This window comes from Sminthopsis crassicaudata, chromosome 1 (assembly GCF_048593235.1).
Source record: "Sminthopsis crassicaudata isolate SCR6 chromosome 1, ASM4859323v1, whole genome shotgun sequence".
Classification (NCBI taxonomy): Eukaryota; Metazoa; Chordata; class Mammalia; order Dasyuromorphia; family Dasyuridae; genus Sminthopsis; species Sminthopsis crassicaudata.
Genome location: NC_133617.1, coordinates 650,895,616 through 650,908,630, shown reverse-complemented (window position 1 = coordinate 650,908,630; position 13,015 = coordinate 650,895,616). Strand labels below are relative to the sequence as shown.

The window sequence follows — 13,015 nt, the reverse complement described above, 5'->3', positions numbered from 1 at the left end:
TCTGTAACCTTGGGGAAGTCATTTAACCTGAGTCTCAGTTTGCTTATTTGTAAATTGAGTGGGATTGAACTTGATAATCTCTTAAAACCCCTTCCATTCCATTCCTCAATCTATGACATTATTATAGGAAGGCCTTTAACCAGTTGCTGAGTAAAGTAGGAAGAATATATGTATTCAAGTGAATGCTAAAATCATCTTTCTGCTTGGGTAAAAAAAATAGAAAAGCTGAGGATTGGGGATGAACAATTTTTTCCCTTGTGTTCCTTAGCATGAGAGAATTTATTTGAAATTATAAATTATTTTATTTCCTTTCAGATCATTAATTAAACAAATAAGAGATTTGAATTCACAATACTCAGAATTGCAAAAATTACAAAAGTGAGTATTTTAAGTATATTTTTCTTAAGTCTGGGTTTAGTAGGTGAATTTGTTAACTAATTAAAAGAATTGACTTAATTACAAAATCATGTGGTTTTTGTTCTAGCTAACCAAATTATTTAATTTTTAACTAGAAAGAGCCAGAATGAAGACCAAAATAGCATATCAGACAAAGTTGAAAAGGTGAGAAGTTTATTATTTTGTTCTCTAAAAACATTTAATCTTTGCTTTATTACAGCTCTTTATATTCATCATCTTTGTAAAGCTGGTTAAGTATTACTTTTTCTCATCATTTTGGTATTCAGTGGTAAAAAAACAAAAACAAAAAACCAACCCATACCCTGACTAGGGAATATTCAGATATTTATGAATCTTGTGAAAGTTCCTTTCCTTGATGCAAATAACAATCCATCTATGGTTGGCCATATAGTGCAACTTCTTATTTGTTTACTCTTATAAGCTTGTTATATTGTGTACTGCATTGTGCGAGAGATCCTTTCTTGATTTTTCTTGACAATGAAATGCTATATAGTCTCAGTAGTGTAATGTTCTTTTGTTAAATTACAAACTAGATTATCTTTCAGTGACTGAGAAGTACTTCAAGAAGTTGTGGCAATGCTTTCAAATTATTGAAGTGCCTTTTGAGTTTCTCAAATACTTATAAGAAGTTTTTGTCTTAGATATTCTTAGTAATAAATGGATTAATGTAATTTTACTTTCCTGCCCTTCATTTCTTAGACTGTTAAAATAATATTCAGTCATTAGTCTTTTAAAAAAAAATAATCTCTACTTTTCAAAGGTTCGATTGATGTGGGCTTCTGTGATGGAAACGCTTACATTTTTGGAAAAAGAAAGAGAAGTTGTTAATTCGGTCATTACAGGTCATGTTGATCAGTATACTTTAGATGGAGCTGGTGTTAATATTAAGATTCCAAGGCTTTTACTGGACAGAATTGAAAAACAAATGTACCATGTAAGTTCTTGGTTCTATACAATTTCTTAAAAATGACTTTTAACTAATTAGTTTGTCTGCTTTTATTGCTCTGATAAAATATTTGAGCCAACAGTTTTCAGAAAATATTATTCTTATGCTATAAGGGTTTCATTAGCTGAACACATACATTGGGTAAAATTGGTTTTATTCAAGTTAATTCTTTTGAGTTACTGCATGATAAACCCAGAGATTAGCTACTTTTACATTTTGTGATCCTGTCTGAAGTTTAAACTTATTGAGTCACTTCTAATTCTTCCTGTATTCTTTTCGTGCACAAGAATTTCAGAATTTTTCATGTAGTTTTGAGGGTTTTTTTTTTTTTTTAATTAAAGTTGAATTAAATCGGTAGAACATTAAATTGCCCCCAAATGTTTTGTATGCTATTATCAGTATTATCAATCAATAGAAGTTCTCTTCATAATATTGTTTTTGATTATTATTTGAATTATTGTATTGAAAGAGCTTGGACATGTCATTTTAATTTTGTTATCTATATTCAGGTAATGAATCTAGTACTAGTACTCTCATTGATCTGGGTCTTTTTGTATATCAATATGATAACATTCAGGTAATGAAGCTAGTCCTGGTATTCTCATTGATTTAGTTTTTTTTTTTTTAATATCAATATGATAATTTTCATTAAAAATGTGGATAGTATGTAATTTATTCTTGTGTACTTGTTCCTTGGAAGATTGGGTATACTTTGTATTCAGGGGACATATTTGTGTTTTCATATAGCCCTTGGTGGAATATAGGTGACTTTTTTTCTATGGTTAAAAAATATAAAGAAGTATAATATGTAGCACACTTCACAAAATCCTCTTGTATTTACTAATACTTTCTCCCTTTCTTAAGTTATCTATAGGAAACCTTTATGAAGCTGGAAAATTGAATCTTTTAACTGTTATTCAGCTACTAAATGAAGTCCTGAAAATTTTAAAAGACGAACGTAGTTGTATTGATCAAACAAGACTGACAGCAGACCTTAATTATGTTGAAAGAGAAGCCAGAATTCAGAAAAACTCATTATCATGTATGCATCAGATGAGGTATGCTGTGGGAAAAAACATTGAACTGGCTGGGGGGCTCTAGACTTGGATTATAAGTCTTGACTCAGACTTTGACTGGCCTTGTGGCCTTGAGGAAATTGCTTTGCTTATTTGAGATTCAGTTTGCTTATCTTGGACTAACCTGGGATCTGCCAATTTATTTTTTAAACATATTAATAACTTTTAGTATACTTTGTTTCCTTTGTAATGTATTTTGTTTTATGCCTTTAAAAACATCATTCAGAGAAAGGGGGTTGTTAGGTTTTACTGATCTGACATTTATGTCAAAGTAGTCTGACATAAAAAATGTTAAGAATACCTGTACTAGATAATTGTCAGTTTCAACTTATTACACCCTCTTTGAAGCTTAGAAAACTAGTTTTTTTGATATTGGGGAGGAAGTTATTGCTGTTGTTTGTCCTTCATTCTTGAAGAGGCAATGACATTAGGAAGGTGATACCATGACATGCAAATGAGTTGGACTTGAAGGAATGCTGTGCAAGGTCACCTGCCTCACTTTCTCCTCCAGAACCACATAGATCCGGGAGGACTGGAGATGACCCTGGATGAAATGGGAGACCTTGGCCTTTTAAAACTGAGGTCTTCAACAGGTAGCAAATAAAGCAAAAGAGTCTCCTTTCATTTAGTCTAAAGAAAAAAAAATCCAATCGGTCTGGGAGGAAAAGACCCTCAGGGTTTCTATCCAGAGTGGAGATGACTGCTATTTACATTCAATCTGAGTCAATGAGGACCAAAACTATGACCAAATGGGGCTTGGCCTGGAACCTATTGGTAGACAATAAGAATCAAAAAGTGATTGTGATTTAAGACCTTGTCCTTAAGAAAGAAACATAGTCAGTAAACCTCAAGATACCTTGGGAGGGTTCAGAGATCTCTCCCCTTCTTCCCCCACCCCCCCAAAAAATCCCATCAAAACAATCTTTTAAGAACATCTGTAGGTAAAGGTAGGATGACTTAGATAGTTGAGTGGTTTCCTTTTAATATAGTTACAGTGTGTTTCAGTCTTGCCAAATAAATATGTAGAATTTAATAGCCTACATTGTTTTCTTCTTAACCTATAAGAAATGTTTGAACTATTCAATAAAATCAGTATATTTTTCCCTTGTTTGACTTAAATTGCTCACTCAAATTTATATACCTTTTGTCCCTCTCAAAAAAAACAGAAGAAATCTCTTTAAGAGTATTTTATAAATGCTTATTGCTTATTATTAATAATAATATTTTAATAATAATAATGCTATATTGGTAATACTTACTGAGGTCAACTAAGGAAGCATAAGGTGCCAACGAATTATTGTAGATGGTGAGCTAGTGAGAATCTACTCAGAATAAATATATGTGCTATGAAATTAAGATTGCAATCTCTTTTGCCTTCCCCTATAAAGAGAAGTTAACTATTTACAATGTTATTTATAGATCATTCCTTTAGTTCTAAGAAATGTGTTTTATATTTAAAATACATGTTTTTTCACAGCTTATATTTACTTTCACCAGCTTTATTTTGTGCAATTTTCTCATTGTTTTCAACAGATTTTTGTGATTTTTGAAAAGTGTTTTGTCTATTGTAGGAATAAAATAAAAGAAGAAGCTATTTTAATAAGGCAATCAAATACTGAGAAACAGAAAGAATGGAATAAGAAGTGGGAACAGTTCCTTAATCAGGCTCCTTATAGTCTAATGAAAGATGAGACATCAGTAAGTAATACTGTTAATGTTTTTACTTTGTTTTAATTGTTCAGTCACATTTGACTCCTTGTGAGTCAGTGGACCATATTGCCCATCGGGTTTTCTTGAAAGCAGAGATACAGGAGTCATTTGCCATTTCCTTCTGTTGTACTTTGCTGTTAAAGTATAGGTATGGAATAATTTGGCTTTTTGCCCATTTTTTTTTGGAATTGGTGGGGATGTAGACATTTATCGTGTTTGAATCAGTATTTATAAGATCTAGTGTTCAAATATGTTTGCTTATAAATCTAAATACATAAATGCATCATGAAACCGCATAGTCATTAATTATATTTGGCAAACTTAATCTGAGATACATCTTTTATTAATAAAGATGTTAGTTTAAACCTTTAATGTCCAAGGTACTTTTACCATTTTAAGGTTGAGGAAGGAGAGAGAGGAGCAGGTAAATAAAAGTCCTATAGCTTGCTGGTGGTGTACTTCCCATATATATAAAAAAGGAAAACTAATTTTAAAAATATTGGTAAGTTTAGGTATTATAAAGAATCACTTGTAGATCAATTTAATGGAAGTATTGCAATAGCAATCAATGAAATGTATTTATTTTAAGATGTTAATTTTTTTGTTTTAAGGCTCTGGATCTTTTACCAGCAATGTCTCCTCTTTCTTTTGATCCTGCTTCAGAAGAAGTTTATGAAAGCAGTATCTTCTTTAAGTATCCCATATCACTTCCAGGTTTGTCATTCATGTGACTTTTCCTAAGACTTTTGTGGCTTTTGAAGTTTTTATTATAAACATTTTAAGCTCTTCATATTTTTCCTTGATAAGGTTTCTGAATTATCAGGAGCTGGATCAGTAATCTTAAGATTTAGCCGTGACATTGATGGAAGTGCTGGTTGAAATTGGGCATGATAGATATGGGGGCCGCCAAATGGCAATGTGGTTAGCCAAAAATATCATTAAGTCATCAGATTTTAGGGTTAGAAGGGATTGAAGATAATCCTATTAAAACCCTTACTTTTGTAGATAGAAACTTAACACAGATCTACTAAGTGTCCAAGATGGAATTGAGACTCAGGTTTTTTGATTCTTTAAGTCCTGAACTCTATCCACTATATTATAGACTTCATCCATCTTATTAATGCCTTTTAGTCCTGTTGTGGTATATTTTGGAAAAGACTCTTCTCTCTGAAATTCTTAAATCTTTCTGGATAATGGATAATTGTCTTCAGTCCCTCTACCATCATCATAAAAGTTCTTGGATTCTGTGAGAATGAACAGGCTGCATTATTTTTTGAGGGATGAGACTGGCATGTGATCTTATTTCTTTTTCTGGATCTCTATCCCTTATAAGTTAAATTAAAAGCTTTCTGTGATGATTTTCAAATCTAGTGATTGAGCTTCAATCGAACCACATTAACAGTTATGTATAGGTATTTTCTGTTTGGTGTCTCTTAGGAATCTCAGACTTAATGTGTGCAGGACAGAATTTACCCTTCCCACTCAAATCCACTCCCCTTCTCAATTTCTTTTGAGAACATCACTATCTTCTAGTCACCCAGGGTTGTAACCTTGTGTTCATCTTTGTCTCCACCACTTTCCTTCACCTTAAAAATCCAGTCAGTTCTTGTCAATCTTGCCTCTATGATACTTTTCTCACCTTTATACTCTTCTCTTTAGTTATATGACTACCATATAGTTCATGCCATTATCAATTTTCCCCTGGATTCATCCTTGCAAAATCTTGTGTTTTACATTTTCTTTCCTCCTTCCCTTCCCTTCACCCTATTCCCCTAGGCAGTAAATAATAAAGTAAAAACATGTGCAGTTCCTCTATATGTATTTCCACATTATCATGCTGCTCAGGAAAAAATTGATTGAAAAGGAAAAAAAAAATGAGAAAAAAAAGAGCAAGCAACCAACAACAAAAAAGGTGAAAATACTATATTGTGACCCACACTCAGTTCCAATGGTCCTCTTTCAGGATGCAGATGACTCTCTCCATCACAAGTCTATTGAAATCGACCAATTGGTTTATTAGTTTTTTTTTCATAGAACCAGTTCCTTGTGATATTTATTAATTTACTGGCTTTCTTACATTTAGTTTTATTAATCTTACCTTTAATTTTCAGGATTTCCAAATTGGTGTTTAATTGGGGATTTTTAATTTGTTCATTTTCTATTTCTTTTTTAGATTGCATAGATAATTCATTGATCTATTTTTTTTCTATTGATGTTTATAGATAAACATTTTCCTCTGATTTACTGCTTTTGCTGCATACCATAAGGTTTTGAAACATTGTATCATTCTCATTCCATTTAATAAAATTGCTTATTGTTTTTCTGATTTGCCTTTAACCCACTCATCCTTTAAGATTGTTATTTAGACTCCAATTAATTTTTAATTTGTGTTTTCCATAGTGATATTTACATTTGTTTTTCTGCATTTAATGATAATTTTTATGACCTAACATGTGATCAGTTTTTGAAAAAGTATCTTGTACAATGAGAAAAGGGATAGTTACCTTTCATTTATTTCCAGATATTTATCATATTTCACTTACCTAAGATCCTATAAATCTCCTTCACATTTATTTTTTGGTTAGATTTATCTAATTCTGAGAGAGGAAGTTGAAATCCCTCATTATTACAATTTTGATACTTTTTCTACCTGTAAGTCATTTTCATTTTATAGGTAAGTTCATCCCTTTTACATTCAAAGTTTTAATTATTAGTTATGTATTTCTTCCATTCTATTTTTCCTCACTGTTTATACTTCTCTCTCTTTTACCCAATCCTCCTCAGAAATCTAATTTACTTCTAACTGGTTACTAATTTACTACTAACTACTCTAATCTGCCCTCTTAAAAGTCCCTCTTAACCCCATTCACTTGTCTTTCTAATTCTATTTAAAATTAGGACTTTTCTTTTTACTCCACTAAAGTTATATTTTAATAATGTTATTCTTTAACTTACTTCTAATGAGAATAATGTTCTTGTACTATCTGCCTTTCACCCTTTCCTGCCTTTCATTATAATAATTTTTCCATTCATGTTCTATCTCATTTTGTATGTGGATCATTCCATCAGATCATCTCAGCCCCAAAATCTCCTTCCCAGCAGCAGCATTGAGAAACCATTTGGTCAGTGCTTGTGGGCTCCTTGTCTAGTAAGCACCTTTGGAGCCCATTCCCCCAATCTTCCCCCGATTAGCTGCCCATTTCCCAAACCAATGAGGACAATAGTTGCAGAAACTAAAGCTGCGCTCCACACAGCTGTTTCCAGGCTTGCTGTTTGTTGATGCTGTGGTATCTGTAGGTATTTGCACTTTATTCTGGCCAGATCACCATCCCTGAAGGTGATATCTTTCCTCATGGTCTATCTAGTTATCTTAGGGTGGACATTTGCTTTACCCTGACTTATAATTATTCTACTGCTCTAAAATTTACTTTGAGGTGTTAAGTTATTTGTAGGGGAATTTGAGAGAGCCAGGTAGTATCCTGCCTTATTCTGCCATCATCCAGCACCTCTCTCTAGAGATGATTATCTTTTCTGTCTCTTTAAAGAGTGTCTCTGACTCAGTCTTCCATTTAGTTTTAACTTCCTCCTGTTTTTTTTTTTTCCCCTTCAGTTTTTAATAGAGCTTTCAGTATTGCTTTGGTTAAGTTCTTAGCAGTATGTCACTGTAGTAATTGGGGAAAAAAGGTTTATTTAGAGTCTTGACAATCAAAGTGTATAGATCTTAAAATTGTGATTCTTACTATTTTTTCCTTTTCCTCACCATCACTATCATCGCAGAAGGGTAAGGGGATTATGCAGGACTGCAGGCCATTCCCTGCTTTTCTTTTGCTTTATGAATTGCTGTGTCCCCCAAAATTATTACTAAGTAACTTACTGGTAATGTGCCTTTCCACACTTAAAAATGGACTTGTACTTCAAAAGCAAATGAAATCTTTTGTTCCGGCCATATTTTAAACCTTTCTGGCATAGTAGAACGTCAAATCTTGTCTTCTGTTGGTATTTGGAGATCACAGGGCTTTTTCTACATTCTGATGAGGTGTCAGAGTAAAACAGTATTACTAAATGACTCGGGGAGGGGGAGAGGGGAGGATGGCAGTTTCTGAAGAATTAAACATCATACAGAAGGCAGTGAAGGAGAGGTGCATGATGGGTATGAGTTGGTTATAACATGTTATAACAATGGGAAACTTTAAAAAGAACAATAAGAGTTATTTTAAAATGTTGGTTAGGAAGATAAAAAGGGCTGGTCATGTGGGAAAGGCAAGTGGACTGGTGGACAGCCAGTATGTTTACTGGCTGTACCCTTAAAATGTTAGGAGAATGTGACAGCCCCTAGCACAATCAAAGTGTATCCCTTCTGATGAATTTATAGGAGATCTGGACAGGAATTAGGATAAGTAGACCAGAAATAGACTAAAATTAATTTAATTGGATTAAATTTGCCAATTGATGAAGTCACATATGAGAATATGGCTATGTCCATTAGAGATTAATTTTCTGTTTTGAAAGCCTCACTTAACTTTGGTTACTCTGTTTTCTGTTTTATCAAATTATCTACATTATTATGTCCTCTTGTATTGTTTTCATTCCTTTTTAAGTAAAAATTCAAGAGATGCTTGGATATCTTAAGAGAGGCTCATTGGGTCACTAAAATATAATTAAACTATTCTTTTAGATACATCTAAGAAGCATACCCATGAAAAGTCCCACTGGAAAGATAATGATGCAGTAGGAACTATGGATGAACTAGTGAACAGGTAGAACTAATTTGCCTTTTAATTTCATTTCTCATTTTAGGATACGTTTTAAAGCAGTTTTTTTGGTGATAGTTTCATATTCTAATTGACTTAAATAGTTCTTATTATTATCATACATTGGGAAAAAAAGATTTAATGTCTTATGTAAGGAGATAATTTTCTGTTCCTTACCATAAAAAGTAAGTGGGTTATTTATAATGAATATAATTTTACTTTTTAAAGTGTTGAATACAAATTCTAATTGGCAGTTTGTTTATGTGTTTTAAAAATTATTCTATCATGGGTAATATGTTAGAATTCATATGAGGTGCTAAGTCAGTTACCTTAATTTAGCATGGTTCTCTAGTTCACTAATGTACTTAGTACTTATTAGAGTTCTACAAGATTCACACCTTTACACCTTTAAGGGAACATATATAAGTTAGGAGCCTCAAACAGAATTCAGTCAGGGACATTCAGAAGTCAGAGAGGACAAACCCACTCTTGGAGGAGGAGACAGATTCATTCCATCTTCTACCTTTGTGCTGGCTGGAGACATTTGGAGGGAGCTAGAGACAGAAGCCCACTAGAAGCTCTGAGCCTCAGCCAGGATTCAGTGGAGGAGATTCACAAGCCAGAGAAGGCAGCTTAAGCTCTCGGAACCAAGGAGAGAGATAGACCCCTGAGAAAGCTAACTGGGCCCAAGGAAGGAGATAAGACTTTGAAAGAAAAATAAAGGATTTGGACTTTAACTCCTGGCTGCATTTGGGGTGATTACACTGAACTGAAACTAAGGCTGCCTCCAGAAGCTCCCCAAGAAACCTGCTCCCAGAGAACATTATATTTTAGAGAAGAACATTACAGTAATATTCATAAATTTATGAACCATTTGTTAATTATTTTTTGTGATTAGTAGTATACATAATTGCCTGACCGTTCTAATTAGATGGAGTTTTTGGAATAGGAAAAACTAATTAATTGGTTTTTAATTATATGCAAGTAGATTATTGACAGTCTGCTTTCAATTTCATAGCTGAGAAGAGGTCAACCATAGATAAGGTTGCAGTGTATCTTTATACAGACATGTAATCTGATAATTTAAAGCAAAGTAATGAAGCATTCTATTAAGACCTAATTTAGGAAGTAATGAAGTGATCCATTTAAAAATTTTTAAAAATATCTCTTAAAAATTTTTGTTTCTTTCAAAAATTTTTGTTTCTTTCTTCCCTATTAATTAGCGCCACCTGCCCAACTTCATATTTTTTATAGTGAAGAAGAAAATTATTTTGTCTTAAAAGATTTTATGTTGGTATGACTATTTCATAGGGATAGTAAACTAGATAAAAGTCCAAGACCATAATGAACTTGCCTGGGACTTCAGCATTATACATTATAAGATTTTGGTTTGACCAGTTGCTAGCAGTATTTTTTCCTATTCTGAAGACTTGGAAATGAAACAGCTGATATTTATACACTATTACAAAAATTGTTAGCATTTATGTGGTACTTTAAGATTTGCAAAGTACTTACAAATCCCTAATTTTTATCCTTACAATACCTCTTAGAGATAAGTACTATTATCCCCATTTTGCAGATAAAGAAACTGAGGCAGAGAGAGGTTGAGGGGCTTACATAGATAATAAGTGTCTGAGGCTAAATTTGAATTCCAATCTTCCTGACTACTTGGCCATACTAATGTTCATTGAACTACCAACTTTAAATGAGATGTGCTTTGTTGTTGTAGTAGGGAAAATAAGAGATGATGCTTTATACATTCAGATTATCAGTCTCCTACACCAAAATATTAGGTCCCTTTTGTGTTGTGAGTAGTTTGAAAAGGATTGGTTTTTTTTCCTTAGGGGTTTGGGTCCTTGATAGGAGTTAAAGGATATTTGGTTCTTCATGGCAAAATAGTAAAAACTAGAGTGCTATTAAACAGGCACAACCAATACTTGGCTCAATGTCTCTATATAGCAGATATTTAATAAATATTAGTAGAAATGAAATGAGTTTCTCTCTCAGCCTAGAGCGCAGTTCTCTTATATAAAATTCCAAAAGCTCTTTCTCAAGAAGAGATGAGACAAAATTTTATATTGATTCAACAAGTGTTTGTTAGTGTCCCATTAAATTTAAGACATGAATTCTAGGAGATGAGAAAATTTTTGTTGTGGCTGAATTTTATGTTGTCAAATTGAATTTTTAACATGACAGATTTATTGAGATCTTCTATATCTTTCATTTGTTGACTATAAAAATGTGACCTTCAGTGAAAACCTATTTGTCCCCTTTTCATACCTTTAAGGATTTGAAGAGAGTGAATGTATGTTTATATGTAGGGGGACTTAAGCTGATAAAAATTGTTTAGGGTTGAAAGGATAGGCATATGAAATAATGGATTTAACTTCCTTTACGATATTTTTGTGAGCATAAACTATGATATGAGGTCTATAACTTTTTGCAGGCATTTAGAATGTACCCCTTTCAGATATTTTGAATCACTCATCTGTTAAAAAATTTTGGATTAAATATTTACAGTGCCACTTCATGAGCTCTTCTACACTTGTCTTTTGTGTATTTACTGGAGTTGTAGGAGATTCCTTGAAGAACAGGGATATTTTATATATATATATATATATATATATATATATATATATACACGTACATACGTGTGTGTGTGTGTGTATAGACAAATACCTTGCCAATTTATTTTGCCATTGTCATGGAAGTTCTTATACACAGTCCAAACAAGAAATTATAGATGATGAGGTGCTCCAAATGTTCTTCTTTGTGGATTATAGTTGTTCTGATTGCAATGTACTTCTGAACATTGTAGAAACTCCAGTGAGATTTGTAAATATACAAGAGTTTGAATACTACAGTAGTTGGAGTTGTTTGAACAAAAGTTGCATGGACAATTTAGGGGACTGTTTTGTCAATACTTTAAGGAGAGAGTTCAGACTGAATTAAGGCCATAATTGGACAGGATGAAGAGAGTAGATCGAGTAGATTGGCTTGGTTTGTGAAAATAGTAGTGCTTTGAGTAGTTCCAACCTTTTCTTAAATTAGAATTCCACCTTTTTTTCTCCCTAAAAAAACCAAAAAAAAAAAAAAAAAAAAAAGATTGTACAATGCTGAATTCAGCCATGATAAATCAGAAGGTTTAGCATTTCAGAATTATTCATGGGACATAATTTGAAAGAATTTATATTGGGCAAGTAGATATTGCATTAAAAAACAAAATATGTGTGTATAAGGAGAATTCAAATAATAATAATACTATACTATATGCTAGAGATTAGTGTTCTAGATCAAGTGGGTGAACTGGGAAAGCTGGTATAGGCCTGGATAACAGGACATTGGAAGGTTTCAGCCAGGTGTGACCAAAGGTTCAGACATTTTATATCTCTACACTTGGGGCCTTTGGGCAGAACCATGTGGATAGTGTAGTGGCTAAAGTACTATCTAAGAAGATCTGAATTAAAATAGTGCCTTGGGTACTTATTAGCAGCTGTAGTTTATCCAGGGAATGTCACTCTTTTCTCTCCTAAGTCCTAATTTTCTTATTATAAATATATGGATAATAGTTCATACATTGTAAGGATCAAATGAGGTTAACTGAGAACTTTGGAAATGTTAAAGCATTGTACAAATGCTGACTATTAATACCTCTGCCTCATCTTTCTCTTGTGCTTTTAACCTGTGCTTTTGTTTCTTCTTTTATCTTGCTCTCACGGTAAACTGGAATTTGACAATCTGGTGCTAAGACCAAGAGCAAATCCCATCTTTTTTTATGGTTAGTATTCATCCACCAATACTGTGTAACTGAGTCAAGGCATATCCCATTTTCTGACAAAGTTGAAGGTGATGTAAAGGACAATGGAGAGGGATAAAGTAGGCAGGACGGTGTTACAATATATTACAATGCATTACTAATGAAGAATCATACAGGAGCAGTAGAATAAAAGATTTCAACAGAGCAATTGGTTAACAGAAAAGAGGAGGACCATTCATTTAGCAGGAATGAAGAATAACCACTGGACTTCGTTGATGTCTAAGCAATGTTAAGAAATCTAGAAGGTGGCTCCCAGCTTATTGGGCAGGCAGGAAGAGATTAAGGAATATTGTCCAGG

The 13,015-nt window shown here is 33.0% G+C and overlaps 1 protein-coding gene across 1 annotated transcript in view; it reads left to right on the top strand.

Moving 5' to 3' along the window:
• Window positions 1-13,015, top strand: part of HAUS6 (HAUS augmin like complex subunit 6) — a 37,035-nt gene that overhangs the window by 8,039 nt on the left and 15,981 nt on the right. The window contains exons 6-12 of the mRNA XM_074282970.1: window positions 316-378; window positions 513-561; window positions 1,178-1,351; window positions 2,228-2,421; window positions 4,011-4,137; window positions 4,761-4,863; window positions 8,825-8,906. Coding sequence (XP_074139071.1) covers window positions 316-378; window positions 513-561; window positions 1,178-1,351; window positions 2,228-2,421; window positions 4,011-4,137; window positions 4,761-4,863; window positions 8,825-8,906 — 792 coding nt within the window. The remainder of the gene's footprint in view (window positions 1-315; window positions 379-512; window positions 562-1,177; window positions 1,352-2,227; window positions 2,422-4,010; window positions 4,138-4,760; window positions 4,864-8,824; window positions 8,907-13,015) is intronic.